We start from the raw sequence: 23,769 nt of genomic DNA, 5'->3' as shown, positions 1-23,769 counted from the left end.
TTCCTCCTCTGCCTCCTCAGCTGTGCCAAACTAGCTTTTTCAGGGAATGAGTTGGATCAGAAAATGGATCCAGGTTAAACATAAATAAAAATAAGAAAGTTATTTCAAATGTAGAACAATTCACTAGTCCAGCTCACCACATGGCAGTAAACAATTTTTTCAAACACAGCTGAAGGCACAGAGCAAGTGTAGGAATGAGCAGCTGTGGCTGAGCACAACAAGATGAAGGAACTGCTTATGGCAGTGCTGCCATTTAAAGGTACACCCACAGAGTCTCAGCCTCCGTTCCTCTCAAAATCAGGCCTCAGTAATTTCAGGTGGCAAGCTCCAGAATTTGTTTACCTTTTATCTTGCATAATCATTTGTCTTGTGCAAAGCAGGTAAGAAGGCAACTCTAGCATTTGCTTGGGTTGGAATTACCCACGTGCTTACATAGAGGCCCACAGTTACACAGAAAATCAAGAAAAGACCCATCAGGGACCCTCATGTGTGCTGAATTTGCTGACTGGATACAGGATGGCAGATTTTTGAGAACAAAGGAAAAGTCAGAATTAATTTCTTGCAATTGCTGATTTAACTTCAATGGCATCTTGGGAGCTAGTTAGTTCCCAAAGTAACATTTATCTAAATATATCCTTACACTGGCTTTGAAAAAGTCAAATGTTGGCCTTTGTTGCTAGCCCAAGTAATCAAAACACTGATTTCTCAGTTAAGTAAAATATAGCTCACTACATAGAACAAGACAGGAAAGTACATGCTCAACTTTACACTTTCCAAACTACATGTGGCCTCCGAAACCAGAGATTTCTGTACTGTATTTGCTAAAAAATCTCTTATTGTTTGGGCCAAAGTTTAGGGCTCCCATTTTAGTCTGTCTTTAGAAAAATGAAACTGAGTCTGTGCACAAGAATTTAGTGTAATATTAAAAGATCCAAACAGCTTTTCCTTTCCTTCTAGTAATTTTATCAAAAGTATCAAACATTTCTGCCTCTTTTAACAAGTGTTGCTGCCTGATGTAGCTAAGCTAAGAAAAACCTAATTTTTTACTGCCTTGACTCTGGTATCAGTATTTTAAAATCAATTTTTACTTATTTTTGAGCTATTTGAAGTATTTCATATCAAGTCATTGAAATTTTTGAACAAAATTTTGAATAATGAGAGCATTGATGATCAGTTCAATTCTTTCCCCTTAGCAGAACTCAGCATTCCTTTAAATAGCATTTTCTTAGTAATCTTTTCTGAGAGCCTGATGATTCAGTAGAGTGTGTAAGAGAACTCATATACAACAAAGTTTGCTAGAATATTAAAAAAAATATTCCACATATTTTTTTTGCCCTTCATTATTGGAGAGCAGACTGCTCATTTACTAGACAAAGCTACAAAAGTGATTGCTTTGGAGATTGGGAAAAGTAATTTTCTTACTCAGTTGATTTAGGCGACAAAGCATATTACCACTTAAAGGAAGACTATAATACAATCAGTAAGAGCACTATTAATGCTGGATTGTGGCTTTCTTTCTTTGCCTAAGTATAATTGCACATGTTTTTACGATAAAAGAAAGCCATTTTAAATATAATAGAGAGATTAGTAAACTTGCACACTGCTTATCCCACTTCCTTGTGAAGACTTTTCTTTACTTGGATTAGCATTATGAACCACTTTATTTATTTATATACTTCTTGGATGAAACATCCAAGAATTCAGTGACATTTTTTCATCCTAATGCATGAGGAATTAGGATCACAACCTTTTATGAATGAACAAGGCTAAATCTCTACCAAGAAAAATGCAGTGACTATTTATCCCTATCTCTCTTTTTAACTTAGCAACATGATCTCATTCTGATATTTATAGATTCTAAAATCATCAGTATTGGCAAAAGTCTCTTCTAAATATGCTGACTAGCAGTAACAGCACTTGTGCATTATTCTCAAAATGTGCTCCTCAGACATCTGGAGTTCTGCTTTGGGTTCTGTCAGTTTCCTTCTCCTGAAGGAGGAATAAATCTCAGTTCTTGACTGTGAGATACTGCAGGGCAGGCAAAGAGTTGAGGGCATAGTTTGCCTCCTTGGGTGGCTACTGCTTTTAATTTTTATAATACCTTCATAACAGAATCTATTTTTTTTTCCTGAACTTTCATTAGATGATTCTCTGAGTAGCCTCTGAGGTAATAGAGTATTATCTCCAGGCTACCAAAAGCCAAGAGCACCAGCTGACCTGGCTGTGGCCATACAAGAAAAGCAGAGGCACAGCCAGAAGTAACCTGGGTCTGCCAGTGGCACAGACATTTCCTTTCACTACTTCTCCCTTGCCTCTAAGCAATTTTCCCCACCTCCTTCCTTTGATTCTATCTTGTTATCTTGCTGAGTCAGCCTTTGACTTTTCTACATTTTTTCAGGTCATTCCTATCTCAATGGCAATTTTTTTTCTCTCCATGTTGTCACAAGTCTACCAATAACATGCTTCACCTTTTGACAACATTATGTTCTGATCTTTTCCTAAAGTAATTACCCAGCTTTCAGTTTCTGACCTTTGGTTTTATCTGGTTCATTCCTCCCTCATATTTAATTTTCCCCACTACTTTCCCCCAACATCATTCATCCTCTCTCTCTTTTGCTCTTTTCCATTTCATACTCAGTTCATAATTTCACTCTTGCCCTTGCCTACTCTTACATTGTTTAATTTATCTTATATATTCATCCAGTTATTCATTCAGTCCCTCTCCCTCCAGTTACTTGAAGAACATATTTTATTTTATAGCTACATAAGCAGTATGATATATTCTTCAAGACTTTACAAATAAATTTGTGTAAAGGAAAAAATACATTTTCTTAAGAGTTCTAAGGCTAACCATGGCTTTGGGATACTCAGATTGGTCCTAATTTTATTTTATTTACATGTGCTAGGACTTCTACAGGTCTTAACTCATTATATACACCCCCAAAATTAACATAGATTTCTGACGGTTGTTGCAATTTAGACCATGAAAGACCTTTTCCATTAGAAATTTCAAAGCAGAAGAATTATGGGAATTTCTTCTTGCTTTCTTAGTCCAAATATCAACTGAAACTGAGCTTTTTATTACCATGAATCTAAGGTTCTTGAAAGAACAAAGCACTTTTACAGCCCCTTCTTTTATCAAAGTAAGCACGTACAGTAGACACTGCAGCTCTGCTGTAGCAGACTGAAGAGTCTCACACTTGATTTACTATTGTTCTAACTAGTCTGTCAGATGCATTTTTGAGGGCTTCATTATTCTGGCTTGGTCACTCAGATACTTCATTTATTTAAATGGAGGCATTTTAAAGAGAAAAATGGATGTGCCCTGATGTCAAAATCAGAAAAATCCAGACAGTGGACTTAAAAAAAAACGAAAGGTGTACAGGGTGTATCAATGTAAAAAAATGCATTGATTTGAGGAAATACCTAGGGGATACAGATCAATAGCTTTTCAGTTAGCAGATTTTTAACATGGATTGACTTTCTTCCAAACAGCCTACTTGAAATGTAGAAAGCAAAACAAAATTCACAACTCCACAGATTCTATCTTATTATCTGGGTGAAGGACACACACAATATACAGTCAATAAAAGTAACTGCACACTGAAATCAAAGAGGATTTTAGCACCACAGAGGGACTAGACCACAAATATTGTTTAATATCTCTAGTGTAAATATCATCAACTGCCTGTGAAGGACAGGAATATAGGTATATTACTCCCCTGTGACATTTTGAACTCGTGGATAACCAGGTCTGTAGGACTTCTTTTTCTACTCCAGACCACAGAGGACAGACAGAATTAGCTTGAGGACAATAAGAGACAGAGATGGACCAGTTCAGTTGGCAGTAGTGTACAGGACAGGGGCTGTGGAACTGGACTGCTTGCAGTTGACTACTAGGATCTCTATGAAAGCAAGATCAGAAGACAGCACAGGCACTTCAATTTCCAATATCAAATAATGGACTTGGTTACAATCCTTGTCAGTCTTATGGCTGAGAACAGCAACTCTGTGGTCCTTTGCTTAGGAACTGTTATTTTTGAAAGCTTCTCATTGCAATCATCACACTGTTCTTTTGTAGTGATTTTGAAGCTTAGTACAGTTATTGTGTAGTCCTATAACTGCTGGCACTTTTGTCCATCACTTTAATGCTAACAAGACTACTGAGATTAAAAGCTTCAAGAGCAGACATCTGTTTTGCTTTGAGTCACTGAAATGACTGTCAACTTCTGTACTACATAAGTACTAATACTAACACACTGTAAAAGTTAATATTTTGTCCAAAGGATGGGAAAGGGGCTGAAATCACTCTGTTCTCAAGGATAAACATTAGAGATAATTGCTCTATAAGGACATTCAGGAAGAGTCAGAAAAGATGGAGAGTAACACAGAGATAGCACTTTGAGAACTTAGTGTCCGGTTGAATCACTTCAAAAGGATCATAATGTAATTTCCTTTCCAACCATTAGGCTGTGTAAAAATTCATAACACACCAAAGTGCTGCAGAAACAAAGGTTAATTTGAAAACTGCTATAGAAGATTATCAGAAAGATCAATAGCGTAGTGGCAAATCCTTGTTACAAAGATCATGCTTGGTAACTAATGTTGTATAAACCAGCAAGATTTGGTTGCATGGGTTTATTTTATGCTACAGTTGTGCTGTACACAACAACCTAAGCTGAGTAGCCTTTCCAAAGTGTTCATCAAATGAAAACCAAGTGGTGCTGGTCAGAGTGCCAGTTGGGTTTGGGCATTTGTTAATGCTTCTTATATAACTTTGAGCGCACAGTATTTAATCAGGTTTGAAGCAGAAATTGAGCTAGCAGTGAAGGAGCTAAAACAACGTAATACAAGTGTCTGTGTCATGTCACTTCAGGTGATGGTCTTCTCAGAGCTGCCCAGGTTTGAAGTTACACTTCAGTTTAGATGACATACAAAACTTGAACAAGGTGAGAGACAAAACATTCAGCCCTGCTGAGAAGGCTGGAGCCTGCTTGCAAAACAGTAGCAATCAAAAATATACCAAATCATACCAGCAGCATCACTTTGACTGACCAAGGTACAGTTCTAAGAAAACTGTCAGGCTTCCAGTGAATATTAAGTATGTGAAAATCACATGAATGGACAAAGCAAAATTGAAAGAAATTAAATTGTTTTCCTTGGACCCCTTTTAGAACCATTAGCCTTTCATGTCTTTACAGGATGAGATAACGTTAGTGTTTTTGCATACAAGAGAAAGCATGAGATGCCAAAGTTTCTGCAAAGGAAGCACAGCTACCTAATGAATGATTTCTGAGCTCAGATGGCCCTGGCAGCTCTTACCAACTCTTTCAGTAGCTGTAGGTAGGAACTTGCACGCTATCCATATGTTTTAAAAATGTCACAACTAATTTCTGCTAATGCCATCCGTTATTGGTTCCTCTGTGCTAAAAAGTGTCAGCAATTCAAAGCAGCTAGTGCCATACGGAAAGAATCCATTCCAGCATGTAAACCACCAAACAAGGTTTGAAGATGATCCCTGCAGCCCAAGCTCCTATGTTGAACCTTACTAGGTCCTACCTGACAAGAGCACTTTGGCTGTTCACAAGATAGCTGGATTACAAATGTTCATAGTTGTGCTGGAGCTTATTAAATACAAAAGTGCCCACTGCTGCCAAATCCATGAATACACACGCCTTAGTACCATACTTGAGTGCAATATTTGCAAACTGAAATGATGTACTAAAATACTGAACAATCTACCATGAAAGACCTTTTCCATTAGAAATTTCAAAGCAGAAGAATTATGGTATTGTTTCTACTGAACACCAAATATCTTAAATATGCCTCATAGTACATCTGTCCCTAAAAAATACACCTCACAGTACATCTGTCCTTGATTAATGAAGAAAATTAATTAAATGAATGTGTTATTATTTACCTATGCACCTTTGAAACTGGATAGCACAACTGGTATTTTATAATGCCAAAGTACACGTTACCAATGAGAGGGTACTGTCTTTGGGTGCACAGCCATTTCTCTCAGCAAAGGTACACATTTCTAAGTCTACAGACACAGAAGCTGTAGAGCTTAGAATCAGAATTTATTGCTTACATATCTGGCTCTAAAAGATAGAAATTTTGGCTTAAGTGAACTTTTTCCCCTTCCTCTTTGCAAAACAAGCGAGTACAACCCAAGGCCCTGGCTGCCTTCAGAATTTAAATTATTGTGAACTTTGTTTTTTTTTTTCTCCCTCTATTGGCTGTGGATGTGACAGCCTCATACTGCTAAATCTCTCCTGCTAGAGAATTCTGTAAGTCAGGCTATGCCTAAATATTTTTAAAGTTAGTGTGCTTCAGGCTCAAAAGAAAAAGTAAGCTGTTCACATTATGAACTATTATGGTGCCTAAAATGAGGATATTTGTATATCTAGGGGAAGTTTAATTCCCAGATTAGGCATTTAGTTTCCTGTAGAATCTATAATAAAAACCAGATTATCACTAGTTTATTGTATTTTTTGAGCTAAAAGACATCCAAACTAGGCAGCAGGCAATGCTAATGGAAAATATGTTGTTTATGCCAGTTCCTCATTTGGAATTGCACAAAAGGATGGGTTCTCCAATGAAGTTTTAAAATTCTGTCCTACAATCAGAACCTTAAATCAATTCTGTTACTATTAAGGGTAAGATATTTCTTTCAAAATGTATCTGGAGGCAATAGAAGGAGCAAAAGCAGAGTAGGGACTGGAAGCCAGGTTTCTTCTACCCCAAATGAATGTGTGACTACTACAGCCATCTTTAAATGCAAACAGATTAAAAGATTTTCTGCAAACTGTTAAAACTCAAATAGGAAGGACCAAGGGAGCACCACTACAAAATACCTTCTGCTTTTCCCAAATCTTTGTGATTGCAAGCTCAGTTTTAAGACATTTGAGATGCTCAACATTAGTTTAAGTGATTTGCTTTCTGTCAGGTGCCTGGTAAGGCAGACAGCTGAAAGGTAAAAACTGGCAGTTTAGAAATTTTCAGACAGAGCAAGATTTTCAACATCATCTTCTGCAACTCAGGCATATGTTCTGTGTTGAAGACACTTGGTTATTGAGACAGAAGTAAAAAAAAACAGTCCCCACCTTCACTTTTCAGTCATGTTTCATAAGGTTGGATGTGGCTTACTTATTGCAGGACTCAGCTTCCCAGCTGAAACAAATAAGAAACGCTGCATATGAGTTCTTATGGGATTTAGGCATAAAACCAGTGCCGAACATTCCCTCGTGATCAAGATGTTTGTGGATGTGTGCACATTGTGCAACAAAAACTGAGGCAAGACAGTTTAAGTGCCTAAACAGAAGGATATTTCTCCAAAAACAAACCTAGTTTCTGCATGTTAGGTATGAATGCTTGAATCTCTGATGCAAAACTACTACCTGCTTCTTTCCTTTAAGATGGGCTGCAGCTAGCTTTGGAAATTCAGCCTGGTAATTCTCACTACATAGAACTCTGTCAAAGTTACTATGCATTCTAAGAGGCAAAGAACTTTATGAAATCTTCCATCTGGTAACTGGCTTTAAGATTGCTTGTCATAAGCTTAAAGTTTTTGAGAAAATATCAGGAAACGGTCTCCCACAGCAACTAATAAAAGATAAATTAAATCATGCATCTACTTGTTTGTGGTACCCAAGTTGTCTAAATTAATAATAAAAACTGAACAAGGCATGATTCATAATAAATCAAAATATAAAAATGAATTTTAAAATCAGATGTCAAAGGTGTTGTCAGTGGAATTTTCATTAGCTGCCTTTTGTACACTCTCATATTTTCAAGTGTGACTTAGAGTTTTAGAAAAATGTCAATATTTATGATTTGAAAGGAATGGAAGATATTTTTTGCCCTCTGTTCACATGCATCTTTATTTAACTCTATGAAACTCATACCCAAATTACTTGCTTTCTTCAGGAAGTCTCACCCCTCAAAAAATCCTGCTTACTTCTTCATGAAAAATCAAATCATAGGGAAAAAATAGTCTGGTTTTGGTATTGCTGCAGGAACTTCCTCCATCTTAACATCCTTCCATTACACACACTCTTGGAGAACACAGCCTAGGAAATGCAGGAAGAAAGCAATGGAGCTATAGATCCATTTAATGCCTTATGTAAAACCATCCCCTGAACATCAAGTGTCAAGAGCACTCTTTACACTCCAATGGAACGGGCATCAGATAACATTATTCTTATGGTACATTGTGCAAGAACTGGCCATCTGAACAGGCAGAAATCTCTTCAAAATCCACCTTCAGGATTCCAGCTTCCCATTCTATGAACAGAATGTACTTTCTTCTTAATCTTTGCAGAGAATTTACATTGATTTCCTACATTATCTTCACATGAAGAGGAAATTAAAGACTTAATTAGAATCAGAAAATCCCAGGTTACAAGAGCCCTCAGAAGATCATCTGACCCAGTTTTTTGTGGAGAAAGGAAGCCTATATGAGATTATTCAGCACCCTGTCCAGTAAAATCTTGCAAACATCCAGTGATGGAGACTCTACCGTGTCCCTGAGGAAGGCTGTTCCAGTGAATGATTGTTCTTACTGAAAAAATATTCCATCTTATCTTGAAATAAATGTCCTTAAGCACATAAGTTTATGTTCTCCTTCCAAATCATTACAGAATGATTAAACCCAGCTTTGAAATCAATCTAGACCTTTCCCATGCACCAGAGCTATGAGGCCATTCCTCACAGAGGCTTGTCTACTTTATTCTTAAAATTGCCAGTGATAACTCTTGTCTAATCTCTTTACAGATCACTGCCCCCATATTTTGAACATTTTTTTATAATACTGAAACCAAGTATTCTGGGCTTAATATAAATCCATGTCATCATGGTTTACCCTAGCACCAAGTCCCAAAAAACTTCAGTCACCCAAAGCCCAAACAGTTTTAGGCCTGAAGAAACTTATCAGGAAATGCTCCCCCTTAGTCTTATAGCTTTATCTTTTCCAGAAAAAAAGTCAGTTTCTTCAGAATGGTCAATTTCACATTCCTAGGGCTTGCAGTATACAAAGGCTCTAGTACAAAAAAGCACCAAACTCAATTTATTTAATAAGAAAAAATTGTTCTGATATTCCTAGACGATCTCCATCTTTTCTATGACATAACGAATGCCTTTCAGTTCTTCTGTGGTATGTTAAAATTTATATCTATCTTCCCTTCCCTTCATTAGAAGACAGGGAAAGAAGAAAACAAGATTGTGGCCAACAGTAAAAGCTCATGCCCCACAAGCATCCCAGCTCTAAATTAGGATTTGTAACCTAAAGGGCATAACTCAATGCATAAAAAAATCCAGAGCTTTACTAACTACTCATTTATCTGTCACCCAGAAACAATATAACTTTTTGGTTTCTTTGTTTTGTTTGTATCTGATTAGGAAAGACTGTAATTCAGGGTAAATGTGAATGAACTGCTCAGTGAATAACAGCTGCACATGTGATCTAGTGATTGGATCCTGCCCTATGACAATGACTTCCTATTATTCTCTGGTTTTCCTGCTAATACACCGAAGTGGTTAGTTGACTTAGAGGGTATTTTTTCCTAAAATCACACTGTGACATGGACAGACTCCTCTTTTCTTATCTGTCTCAGCCACCACTGACAAAAGACAAAATATTCCTTGCAAATATATGAAAAATGCTTCATGAAAAAGGAGTACTGGAGAAAAAAATAAATAGAAAAGAAAGGAAGCAATGCAAATTGAAGAAGGAGAATCCATTGTCTTGAAAAGCATGAACACTGTCAGCTAAAATAAGATAGAAATTAGTAAGGGATTTAGATTCTGTACACGTGAGAAATAATACAACAACCTGCTAATTGGAGACAGTGCTATTCAAATGTTACTGATGAACAAAGACTGGTACATAATTATGTGAAAGGAGGGGGAGGGTTACAAGAAACGTTTCACTCTAGTAGACTGAGCCACAGCTGAGGAAAGGCTAAAACAATAACCATGAAAACAAGCATTAATAAGCTACTGTCACAGTACAAAGAGGATAAAGAAGAACATGTTTGTTTACACAACGAGCCAAATTTTGTCTAAAGACAGACCTACCTTTCACATGACAGTCATATACAGATATGCATAGTATGGATATACATATGTCCTATAAAAATATCATCAGAGTTTATAGTCTGTTTAGTAATAATTTTGACAATGTGAGCTGGGAAAACTTACATATGATTTTTTTTTAAATTACTAATATACTTTTTAAAATTTTAATTGTGACTATAGGAAACAAATGCTCGTATCTGGCTTCTGGTGTTTTTGCCATTAATAATCACTGGTTGTCCCCAAGAGATAGAAACAGCAAGAAACATCATGTAACAGGGATGGTGTAAAAAGAAATTCATTAATACTGTATTTGCAGAGCACTCAGATACCACAGTGAGAAACAGCACAGACAGGCCTATGAGGAAATTAATCATTCTGCATTCAGTGCAGGATCTGGCAGATGTGCAATGAAGAAAGCCTAGAGACATACATTAAATATGAAGATAAGAAAAGATTCTAGCCATTACCAGCAGAAATAATATCCCCTGAATGAACATCAGCTGCCTTAGGCATTAAATGTTTGATGTTTGATTGATTCTCATTCAATATAAGGGAAAACCCTCTGATTAATATAGTAATATTACAATAAGTACCAGCCAGGTATTCTGTGCAAAATACAGAATCTGATAGTATAATTAAAGTTTATTGTAAATATATGCTATGGGGTTAATATTTCCTCATTTTTGCATGCTTAGTTTTGCAACTAAATAACACTCCCACAGTCCAGCAACTATTGGCAAATGTACATTATCACAGCAGTCAGAGAATCCTGCCACCACAGCTGACACAGTGTGGTATGTGTTAGCACAATGAATCAATCCATGTTCTACCCTGCAGCCTCTGGACTCCTGTAATGAAGCTCCCCTGCTTTACAGCTACCTCAAGTAAGTCAGGATAGCATAGAAAGGCTGAAAAAACGTTACTGGAGTGATGACAAACCTGCAGGTTCACAGCTAGCTCAGATGTCTGCACTAGCATTGCAACTGTGAATTACTAACATTATTTTATTCCACATCAGTTCAGTTCTGCTCCCCAGACTACATAAGATATGCTTTATCCTACCCCATCAGCCCACATTTGAAGTAGTATTTCAACCTGCTCCTCTATTAATCAATAGGGACAGCTGCTGCAGAGGAAGGATGTGTGGAGAGGACTCTAGGTAGGATGCACTGTTGTGGTGGAAAAGTTCTATAAAAATGGCTTTCTACAGTTCTTCCGAAATGGGGAGAAGAGGCAATGCATGTCTGTCTAGAAAAAGGAAAGATGTGCTGGAATAATCTGTCTGGCAGAAATACTCTCAATACCTGTGTTAAGATGAATAGTATGGGAGCCTACCATGGTTCCTTGTACAAAAAAGCCAAAACTACATGAAAACATGGATAACCAAGTACTGGTCTTCAAGCAATCCCATGTGTTTAAACGGATTCTACTTTTTTGAGGCTACTTAAAGGAGACAGGGCATGCTACCAGAAGAGTCCCTTATGGTTACTGGGCAATACATTAACAGGTACATCCATGGCCAACAGCCAAATTATGCCTTGTCCTGGCCTTAGGAACCAGTTTGCACCACATGAGGGCACAGCCCAGGGATTCTGATAACTTGGTCTGCTGAAAAGAAAGGCAACAATCTTCCACTCTCTTCATACAATAGCAATTCTCTCTCATATTCAACAAAACAGCTTGAAGACAGTCTGACTCGTGCATACAATCTGCCTTGGAAAGAAGAGCCAAACCTATGCCCACCTAACAAGGTGAAGGCAGACTCAGAAAGACATGAAATTCCCAGAGTCCCACTGGCTGTGTATGTGCTTTTCATCCATACTACTATGGCTCGGGTGCCAAGCATGTTTGCTGCTTAGGATCAATCAGAGTCTCAGAGTCATTTATCAGGTGATGAACCCCAGAGTAGTGCTTGGTCTCTCTGCTGCCTAATTCAGACTGACAACACAAGTCAGGGTTTGGGTCTGCTCAGACAAATATATTCTGATACTCCATGCTGAGATGCTTCACAGCTTGGCTGAGCTACTGATTTATTTACTGCTTTCTTCACCAAGAGAGGAATGTATCTGTTAAAAAGGGTGCATGGCATATTTTAAAGACAAATCTGACCAGTTGCAGGAAAAAAATAATTAGTTGTCTTCATGGATATAAGTCCAAGTGATAATGCACAGTTTCCTTTCAATGATCTGCTCTGATGGATTTCAGAGGATGCAGGTGGCCCCTCACAAGCGAAAAGATTAATAATTTTAGTAGATTGGTTTTCCAGGATAGCATAGCAAAGATTAATAGTATCTGGGTTTTTTTAAGCTAGTCTCATACTTAGCTTCTAGTTAACACAAACAGGACATACCATACACTGCTCATACAAGGTCTACTCATTTCAACATAAAGTTAAGACAACTAAATCTGACTGAATTTAAAACTAATTTATTTCTTTTCAGGAATGCAAAACCAAAGAAATATTTATCTAACTTCCATGGAGATAAAAACCAAACAACAAACCTAAATGAGTGAAAGAATTGCAACAGAGCTGGCAATCATCTTGCCATAATCAAGATATTCTAATAAAAATATCAGTGCAGAAATTGGCACACCAAAATATGGAATGATTAAAAAAAAGCATATTGAAAAAATCTACAAGTTGTAATATTGTTGTTTGAGAAAGGCCAATAGTAAACAATGATATATACAAATTCAGGGTTCAAAGATGATGACAACAAAACTCACAAGAACTACTAGCAACTTTCTCCAATCCTTTGTAGCTTAGAGCACAAATATATTGATAATTTCATTTAAATACTGTAAGATTTCCTGTCTCAGAAGTCTAGAAAAGGCATAAGTTAAACTGAAGCTAGTAAAACTGTAAAAGCCTGTGTTCTGGGGTTTTTTTTAAGATCACAGGTTAGATTAATTCCCATGTAAATAGAAGGAAGTTTTAAACACTTCTCCTCCTTTTCTAGCTAAAAATTTTCCCTCATCTTTTTTTTTTTTTTTTTTTGAAAGAGGATAATTTTTGGTATTGGGTATTTTTAACAAAAGATACTTAAAATATCAGTTGCCAGTACATTGATATGAATGTACAGGCCTACCTCTCCTATTCTCTGACTCATAGGAATTTGGGATATTAGAATCACAAGGAAAAGAAACAACTTTTCAAAATTTAATTTCACTGACATTGACTTTAAAATACCTATTTCTTTTTTGAGCACATCAGAAAAAGACACTCCACATATATCTGACAAAGTATTTTATATATTCTTACTAGTTGTCAAAGGATCAATATCTCTTTTGCTTATGTGGCAGAAATCATCAAATCCCTGGAACAGGCAGTGTCATGAAATTATGAGGATCTATAGTCATTAATTTTTTAATTGAATTTAGGTTTATTAAATTTAAATAACATGTCAAACTTGATTAAAAGCCAATCTCCCTCAGGGATAAGGACTTCCATTAGTAACATTCTTTTACTTGTGCAGTGAGGAGATTACAAGGAATTGAAACAAATATAGATTGATTTTTGTGGGAAGAGGGTGCCCTTTATTCTTCACCATGAACAGTCATGCTATGTTAGGGTGCTTCTACACATAACAACTCCTTTGCCTAATTAAATTTTTTAGAGTTTCCTTTGTGATCCATACAGGTATCTTTGTCAAAAATGATCACAATCAAAACATACAAGTTCTTTTTGATCTTTGAAAAGTGTATTTTACCCTTAAAATCATGCTTTTATCAGATATAGATAACTAAGAGGATAAATGTGTATGAGATTGCTGGAACTCCTAAGAGAGACTTATTTCTTTCAGCAATTCTTACATTCACTTTACTATTTTTCCACACAGTTTTACATAAAACAAGTTCATTCATGTAGTGCCAATGTGCAATTCCTCTTCAGATAGGGGTTTTTGAGCCTCAGAATAACAATTAGGAAAGCAGAGACCAAAGAAATACACATATCACAAAGAAACTTGTCAGCTGGTTAAATCTGAGCAATGGTCTATTTTCCAGTGCTTCATGCTCATCAGTACCATACACATGTTGTTTTATTAATTTACTTTGCTATTGCTCAGAAGAGGAAAAGTATCTTGTCCTACAAGGTATTAGCCCAGACTCTCAGTTACGTTGCCTACTATTAAATGGCTACAGGGAATTTAAACACCTCTCTAATGCAATGCCTTTTTATTCACTTGTGAACTGCAAACATCAGCTACAGTAACAGTTTCAGATTTCTGACATCTGTGAACCACAGAAAGCTGAGGGATTACAGGGTAATAGTGCAACAGCAGTAGTGTGCATTTTATGCACCACCCAAGCCTGCATTTTAAATAACAGGAGCATCACGCAGCAGTCAATGGCAGAACGACATAAAGACCTTGGTCTTACCCTTTGTTTTCAAGTCGTTTAATACCTTGGATTCCACGGGCAGTTTATCGCTCACTAGCTTTATCTCAATATTTCGGGACGCCAGTTCAAGCAGTTTTTCAAAAAGACGCTGACCCTGGGAAGGACATTTAATGAAAGCAGGAGCTTTTAGACACAGAATTGATCAAACTGCATATCAACAAATTAAAAAAGCATGTTAAAACAAAATCTTTATAAACAACATCTGAGTAATTATGTTCCTAGATATGATTAAACCTACCCTCAAGGTATGCAACTCAAATTAGTTTTCTTGGAGAAATACTGCTCTGAAGGCCAAAAATGTTTCTTGTTTTTCCCAGATTGTGCAATATTGACAAGGTGACAGGTGTCAGGCAGAAAATGAAGTGTCCAGGGGTTTTATGCTGCATAAGCATATTTTGACATTAACTTCTAAATAATCACAGTCTGTTGACTTAGTATTAAAAGCTCAAGGAAAACAGTTTATTACATTTTTTCTCTATTGACTGATATTTTTGCAAGTGGTTCTAATCACAGTACAACACATTCCCAAGTAGTTGCATGCTTATCTTCAGATGAGTTATACCAAGAAGGAAAATAATGATCTATAGGTATTTTGTGTGCACTTAATTTTTATGCTGCTGCAAAATTTTACTACTACTGAAACCCTATTTCTAACACAGAACAAGAAAAGGAAAGTGAGCTGGATACATGTCAAAACAGAAATTTTATATGAAAAATAAAATTCTAATTCACCATGTTTTTCCATATCTAAGAAACAAACAAGAAGTAAAACTTCTGATTGCATTGTAAATGGTAAAATTTTAGGTTCAGTATCTTAAATTAAAAAAAAAAAATTAGTAACATCCAACTAGACCATGTGAATAATATACTCTCCAGTGTAACACTCCTGTGATGTTACTACAATTAAAACAGAGCTCACTTCCTTGGTGCTATTCTAACCTAGTATTGCAGACACCACATTCAATAAGCAGTCCAATATAGAAAGACTTTGGACTTATGCACCTGACAAAAGGCCTGCCCTACCTACACAGTTCACTTTAGATTCAATGTAATGTTTGCCCCAGGGTAAACTGTAAACAAAAAAGCAATAGCTATACATCAACTTTCAAACAAACAGGTAGAAGATAAAGCTCTTCACATAAACATGTTACATAATTCTCTGTACAAACTAAGAATATTAAAATGATCCTTCCATTCAACAAAATTGACTAAACCAAGGACAGTTTGGGTTGATATGATGCAGCATGGACCAACAAAATCTCAGACAAAAGCCCTCCTCACACACTGAAAACCCATTAGCAGCTGTGAGGGGAAGGCCTAGAAATTTGCCCTATAATTGCCTAGACAGATTGATACTTTGAGCCTTGCTGGGCTTTTAGCATTACACAGTCACAGGAAGTAGTGCTTCCCCTGTCTAAAGTACAGACCTATTTTCTAATATTCACTTATTTTGAATATATGTGGCAAAATAAAAATACTCATCTCCCTGAAATACAGCTTCCTCAAAAATATCAATCAGCCAGGGGTTGCAATGGAAACAGAACTACTGTTTGTTTACTTTTGTAATGCATGGCTGCTTGTTCACTCAACTCCATAGTACAGCTCCCTGCTCATCCCAAGGGCTCACAAGGACTTTGCAGTGAACACAATGTTGCCATAGTGAAAGCATTAAAGAATAGCTAACAGAAAAGAAAAACACAAACATTTCCTGCATGAAGTTCTAAATGCTTCTTTTACTCAGATTCAGCATTTCTCAAGGTGACTAGGTGGTTCCATATGTAAGAAATACCATCCATGATTTTAACTCACACACCCAAGAGTCCCAAGTTGCTGTGTAAGTCAAGGAGTTTGACTTACTCACATACCTCCTAAAAAAATCCTGAATTCTTACAGAGAGATTGTGTTGGTTCTTTTTAAGAAGAAGAGCAGATGTTACAGAGAATGTAAGAATTAATGAGATAGGAGTGTGGAGGAGATGGATGCTGCATATAGAGTTATGCAGCTGCTTCAGCCTGATTCTGGGGGAGCAGAGGTGCAGTGACTGGTGTTGCTGGGTGCCCTGCTCCCTCCAAGAGGGTTTTTCATACAAGTTCTACTGTCTGGCACTGGTAGACTCTAACCAAATCTGGGAGGAGCCATCACTGTCCTGCTGTCTGCTGAATTCCCAATCCTTGCTTTGCCCTATCCCTCAGCTACCCCAAAGCATCAGGTTCTTGGCATGTCAGAGCTCAGCCAGCCTTTTATGTGCTTCATATGGGTCCCCCAATTGGAAACACCAGCACTTTTGGTTTTCATTAGCTACACCTTTGCAAAAGTCAGCAGGGAAATTCAAGGATTAAAAGGTTTGCATTATGCATAATAACTAATACACATGTAAGTAGGAAAAGCTACTCAGGTTCTCTGTGTTGATTCCATTTACTAAATAGACAGATCAACACCGTTTTTGTTTAGGTTATCTGTAAAAACTGATTTTGTCTAAAAGAACAGCAGAAAATTCTGGCATACAGAACTAAACATGGAAAATGCACTCATAAATTCAATGGAAAATGATTATCATTATCAATACAAATTAATGTGTTAACTGTTCTGACAAAGAAATGCTTAGAAAGTTAATGTCTAAAACTGAGAAAATTAATTGCTTCAGGGGATGGCTCCTAATTTTATTTTCCTATAGTAGTTATTTTTGGATATTATTGTCACTTCTACCTGCAGGAGATTATATTCACGTATTCTTTATAAAAGCTTTGATAAAGAAGCCTGGACTTTCTGTATTAATTGCAGTTTGGACAAAAAAGAACCTGGCAGCACCTCCTGAGTTTTCCCTGATGTAACCAACACAGCTGTCTCCTACAGGCCATGCTGCCTGCTGAACAGCACATCCTATGTGTTCATAGATTGCTTGGAGTGTAGCCCTGCACTCCAATGAAACCATCTCCTCTGAAAATGCATCTGTTTTCCCATCAGGGACACCACAAGCTATTAAATTCTGGCATTTTTTTTCCAATTATATTTATGAATGGTAAAACCTCAGATTGATTCAACATTTAAAGCAACTCTAAGTAGTGATGGTTAAAACTAGGAGTGCACTCGCCACAAATATTTGTGTTTAAACAGGTACATAAAAACAACCACCGGTGACAAAATTGGGAAGAATTCCCTTTGTCTCACCTGTCACTGCATCATCCCTCAGCAGGCATTCATACCCCCCAAGGCTTAAGCTTGATGAACCAAACTATGAAAAATTCACAACTTGCTTTTAAAAGCAAGTACATACTCCAGTAAACAGGGTTACTATAAATTCTTCCCACACTGCTGAAGAACCTAGACTTCTTCTCCATTAATATTAATTGGAAACTCAGTATCTACACTTTCTGACATGTTTACTTGCAATTTTACTGGTTTGTTCTATGAAAAGGAAAAAAGATGGGACAGAAGGTCTGAAATGTTTTGTTACTGCTGTCAGAACATTTGAAATGCTTCTGTTCAATACAAACCCTTATGCTGTCATTCAGACCACATTCCCTTTGTGAGACAATACCAGGCTGCTGCACCACTACGTGACAGTGATCAGAAGCATTGCTATATACCCAGCTTGTGAGGACTGAGATATAGGAGCAGCCAAGTGCTATGAAACTGCTACCTTATAGCAAAATCTGCCTTTTAACAAACAATACCATCAGAAATCTGCTTATCCTGATAAAATATTCTCTTACACTTTTTGCTGGGCTATTTGAAAAACACCAAAAGTGACAAAACATAATGTAGTATTTATAACATGAAAAAAAATTACTTTTGCATGGTGGCTTTAAACCAACATAAATTTCAAACATCAGTCCCAACTGTACCTGCCACAGAAAACTGGTGAATTAAAATAACCCCAAAGTTGTCACTACCAAAAGGTCCTGAAATTTCCCCCAATTTATTGGCAGACTCTAGGCAGGCTGATTGTAGTCTGGCTGATTTCCCTTGCCTGCTCTTGTCTCTGTCAGCATATGTTCCTCATGAGAAATAAAATGGGGAGATGCAAACATGAAAATGCTGTATTTACTGAAGGACTCTCAAATTGCATTATTGTATTCTTCAGTAACATAAATTCCTACAGCTTAGAAAATGCTTATCTTTTTAATCCCACAGAAAAAAGTCTGGTTATCTCAAAGACTTTTCTTCTGGTTTTATACATATATATTTTTACTATTTTTTTTCAAAGTTTTCCCATAATCAAGCCTCTGGGTATATTTCTAAAACATCACTAAAAACTATAGCATGCTGGAAGAAACCAATAGAGCAAATAAATCAAGAAATCCCAACTTTTACAGCTGCTATTTAATACAGAACAAAGAAACCTTAATGCTTTCCTCAATTCTTCTAACCAAACAACTAATGCAAAGGAAAGGAATATGCTTTCATTTTAAAACCCCTCCTTTCATTGAATTTATTTTCTATGCCTCAGTCAGTACCAGTGAAATGCCACCACCTGAAGAGGAGAGATGTTCATGTAAAGATAAGCTTATAGATCTCTATAGGTGATCCTATCCAATTTCCCCTGGGAGCTGCTAGATTTGGAGATATCCTCTTCGTATTTATTTGCATTTTTTAATAATTTTCAAGGAAGGGAACTTAAGCTCTTGCACTAACATTTGTTCTACCAAACAAATCACTTAAGCTCCTTGGGCAATGCATGTGTGAGTGACTCATGACTTCTCATCAGAGATTCATTACAAAGCTGGACAGCTGCATTACATGAGACAGAGTATCAGACGGATCGGGGACTTCTCCCACCAAGCCATATGGGAGGTGCACAGTAAGTTGGTGAATAAAATCAGGAGTATCTATTTTTTATGTGATACTTGTAAAAAGCAGATGCAGATCTACCCTTGATCATCTTATATTTATCCAAATATGCATTCAGGGACAACATACGCATGGCAATACCAATAAGCCATGATGGCATTGATTCTGATTTGTGAGAAACAAACTGTAGTTTGTGAAGGATGTGCTGGAAAGCTAAAAAGTCATTCTAAATTAAAGTTTCAAAACATAAGATGACCCAGAGGAAATGAACTGTGAAAATTGTGAACTGGCATGATCTTGTATTCACTTCTCTCTTTTCACTGAAAATGAATCAAAAGCCATCCTCAAAAAAAAAATTTCATTTTCCTCTGCTATCTATAAACATAGATTACCACAGGAAAAGTCACATAGATTCCACAAAAACCTCAGTGCTGCTACATGATAACTAACCTGCTATTTGAAAACACACATATGACAGTACAAACTCGCCAAAATATGTGGATTTCTTCTGAATGAGAAAAGCAGCATAGAGCGAACTCACTATTTTGCCAAGCAAATATTTGTTTATTTGACTGCTTTATCTGCTGAAGAAGAGAAACACTGTCTCATCATGTGTCTGTCTTTACAGAATCCAATTTAGCAAAACTCATCATCTCAGGTGACTGAGCATGGCTGTTGTGACCTGGTCAGCTCAGCTGGCAATGAATGTTTATTTAGATTTATAACAACAAAATACAGACAAGCAAGAGTCAAGGACACCAGGTAATGTATCCACAAACAAAAATACAGAAACATACAGCAGGAAGTTCTGCAGTTTTATATATGCAAATGTATACACATCTATGTATGTCCAATATACATTTGGACAAGACAGACAATATGTATACATACAGATGACACATATATTGGGCATATATATGTATGTGTGTGTATAAAGTTGCAGAATTTCCTGCTGTATTTTTCTTCAATATGTATATTGCCCATATGTGTGTGTACATGTACTCATGCATCTATGCATGTGACTACACAGAAGTATATAGAGAATGTAATTAAACCTAGTAACTAATTGAGAAAAAGAAATCTAGCCAACTCTGCTTTTCTCTTTCAAAAACCCATGTCTGTTCAAGTGCTCTTGTGGAGAACCTTGCTCTCCAATATGACTTGAATATTCATAAAATGGAAATTGCTAATTATATAGCAGGATGTGGGTCCGTATGGAAAATGGTTATGTCCTTAATTTCTCAAAAGCAAACTCATTCAAGGAACAACTAGAACTCATCCACTAAGCACTCTACTACCTGGGAGTTTTGCATCTCATCCCCTTACCTTCCATAATGCTTCTGCTGTGCTGGGCAAATTTCCCCAAACTCAAATTGTAAAGACTTGAGGGCATTGGACTTATTCTTCAAACAATTACTAGATTATAGTTATTGAAGCTTCTCTGAAATTTCACTTCACTGAGTGGTGAAAGCAGATGTAACGATACAAGATTTCTCCCTTCCCTTTCACAGAGTGAGCTTTGTGTACATTCTCTGGGGCAGCAATTTGCTAAGAAACACTGCCTCTTGGCAATTTTTTAGCCATCAGACTGGCCAATAACAATACAGTGTTTTAGCATGAATAGACAAGCTTGACAGAAAGATCTATCAGCTGTTCAGCCCATGCTGCTGTACAAATGAGAAAATGACTGGAATATTAATTGCCTTTAAACAGAAGTAATTACTCATTTTTGTAAGACTACTAGCAGGCAGAAAAAGATAGCTAGAATAGTGTATTATGAAAAATGTTTCATTTTTCTGGCTTTAACTGTGCATTTGAGGACAAAAGACCGAATCCAATTCTTAGACATCTCTTCTTCCTTTTCCTGCTGAATGGTATCTTACAGTTTTTACTTTGCAATGTGAATGTGGAATGGGAAATGGGAAAAGGGAATGGATTTGATGCTTAACTACTGGAATCCCAATTTCAATTTTGCTATTTTATATCCTCTGTTTGGGATTTGTTAGGCTCTGCCAATTCTGAAGCAAATGACATGCTGAATTTTTTTCAGACAATCTATTTTTGAAAGATTCATGCACATATCAATTCATGCACATCCTAGAAACATCTAAGGCACGATCTCCTTGAATTCATCTGTGTGAATGACAGTACATGGGTTTGAAGCTACTTAGGCAATAAATTTAAATAACGTTTAGCTGCACAATTACATTGTGAAAAAGTCAATATTTTGATATTCCGCATAAATTTATTCACAACCCACATTCCAATATTTATAAGCATTCTAAAATGTAGGATTTGCATTACATTTTCTATTTATTTACTCACCTTAAATTTTCAGTATTTTAAATGGACATGCAGCAAACTTTTTCTGAAGAAAAGTTAATGTATGCTGCTCAACTAGGCTACAGTCTATTTCAAAAGAAGCAGAATATAGTTGGTTAGAATACCAGGATTTGCCTATCATCTACCAAAAGGCATTTTTTACTGCACTGTATCAACAGAACTAGAAAGTAAAGCCAAGAGTTTATGCCACGGTAAAACAGAGTCGATTCCTTACAGTTACCTGGCTGCCATTTTAGCACCATTTCATGTCAGCTGAGTGGCTCCTTTCAGCAAACAATCTATCTAGTGGAGAAGAGGAGATACTCTCAGCCTATCCCTTCTTCGATATCTTAGTTTCACAAGTGATGGTAAATGGAAACCTTTCCTGACCATATTTCTAAGAGGATTGCTCTCAAGAATGAAGTTTGTTGGCACAGCATCACTGTAATGCATCTCTGCCTTATTCACTATGATTTATGATTTTTCATGCTGTTTTTAATTGCAGAAATCTTGAACACTGCTTCCTCCCAAGACTAATTTGGAAAAGCTATGAATCATCTGATACAATACTGTTCTTTGTAAGTGTAATTCTATCCATCTATTTGGCTAAAGAATTAATCCACATGCTTGCCTTTTATTTCATCAGTAGTGTCAAATAGAAAATTATTGTATAAATTTATGAATATTACCAAATAGGTGGATATGCCAATATAGATACAATTTGACAGCTTTCTTAAGGCTACACTATGTCTTCCTTTCCATCTTCCTAAGATGGAAGTGCTATAAGTATACGTTACCTAGTCCAAGCACACCACTGCTCTTAGAAACTTTTGTATTGGCAGGAAAATCTTCATAAGAAAATGATTTGTAGACTACCCAAACAAATAGTTCTGCTACAGGGAAGGGTTTTAGTTCTGTAAAATTAAATTTGACAACAAGAACAGACTGATAAGGTCCCACTCTTTTGTTAGGCTAGAACATACCTGGCATGCTGATGGATGACTGTGATTGAGGTCCCACTGGGAAGATACTATGTCAACAGACTTTTCAGCCATATTAAGCAAATTCATCCAGCCTTGGAAAAGAGACAAATGGGATGGTGCACTGTCTGAATAGTTGATCCCTTCAGGAATATTTTCCACAAGAGCAACCCTGAGAATAGATAAGGAAAAAATAACCACTTAACAAAAGCACTTTTCTTTATTAGAAGGCTCCAAATTGTAAAGAACTTCAGATTTTGGGCCTGGGGTTCAACATCTGCTCCCAGAGGCTCTCAGCAGTTTGCCATCCTGTAACTCTCTCTGAAGCATCTGACTGTCATGCTCCACACTTCCCAGAACAATGAAGTGCAGAAGTGACCTATTGCTAATGCAGCAAAGCCAGTCAAGATTTCAAAGCTCTGCAAAATTAGCTTACACAGGGGAAAAGTTATTTCCTACAACACAGTAAGTGGGAACCAATCCTTAAGGTGAGCATGGGAAGAATGAAACAATCTCCTCTTGCTTTGCCACTCTCATTTCTGAATATATTTTCTTCTCTCTAAAGAATGTGGCAAGATGTATACTCCCTGGCATTCTCTTAGGTCTTTTACAGCTGACATTTGATTACATTGACATCTCTAAATATGAATTCTCCCTTTCCAAGTGTTCTAAGCTACCCAATTTTTCTGCTTTTGTTTACCTGTGTAAGGCTCTAACTGGGACCCAGTGGTTTAAAAAAGAATTATGACCTTTTAGTTTCTTGCTTTTTTTGGAAGGCTCTTTGATCTTACTGTCTACAGTATTCAAAACATTTTCAAATTAGAGTACACAAATTCATATGGATACAATCACACCCAGGAAGCCGAACAAGCATTGTAGCAAACTGTCATCTTAAAACATGCTCCTCTGCTTCAGAGAAATGATGTGTTTCATTCAGCACCCCACTGCTAGATTTCCTTAAATTGCAGCAGGTAAAGCTTATTTCTACACTCAGTAGCGGGATTTTAAAATGAAATAAAGTCAAACAAGTTCTTCAATTCTGTCTTTAGGTAAAGAGAATAAATTTTCATATAAATGCCTCCAACATCTGCCACTTCTACTGTGAATGATACAAACCAGATGTAGGAAAGCTGTAATAGGAACTCGGAGAACACTCCTCTATTATATAGAAGTACATCAAGCATTTCCACACTGG

General features: G+C 36.7%; 1 protein-coding gene across 2 annotated transcripts in view; it reads right to left on the bottom strand.

The window, feature by feature from the left end:
• PLD5 (phospholipase D family member 5) overlaps positions 1-23,769 on the bottom strand; it is a 164,553-nt gene that overhangs the window by 37,366 nt on the left and 103,418 nt on the right. For both annotated transcript variants that reach the window (XR_008429980.1, XM_053938435.1), the window contains exons 3-4: positions 22,578-22,746; positions 14,461-14,575 (exon numbers count right to left, since the gene is read on the bottom strand). Coding sequence is in view for 1 of the 2 variants with exons in the window: in XM_053938435.1 (XP_053794410.1) it covers positions 14,461-14,575; positions 22,578-22,746 (284 nt within the window). In the remaining variant the exon portion in view is untranslated. The remainder of the gene's footprint in view (positions 1-14,460; positions 14,576-22,577; positions 22,747-23,769) is intronic.

Source organism: Vidua chalybeata, chromosome 3 (genome assembly GCF_026979565.1).
Source record: "Vidua chalybeata isolate OUT-0048 chromosome 3, bVidCha1 merged haplotype, whole genome shotgun sequence".
Lineage (NCBI taxonomy): Eukaryota > Metazoa > Chordata > Aves > Passeriformes > Viduidae > Vidua > Vidua chalybeata.
The sequence above is the reverse complement of the archived record's forward strand: the minus strand, read 5'-3'. Positions and strand labels throughout refer to the sequence as shown.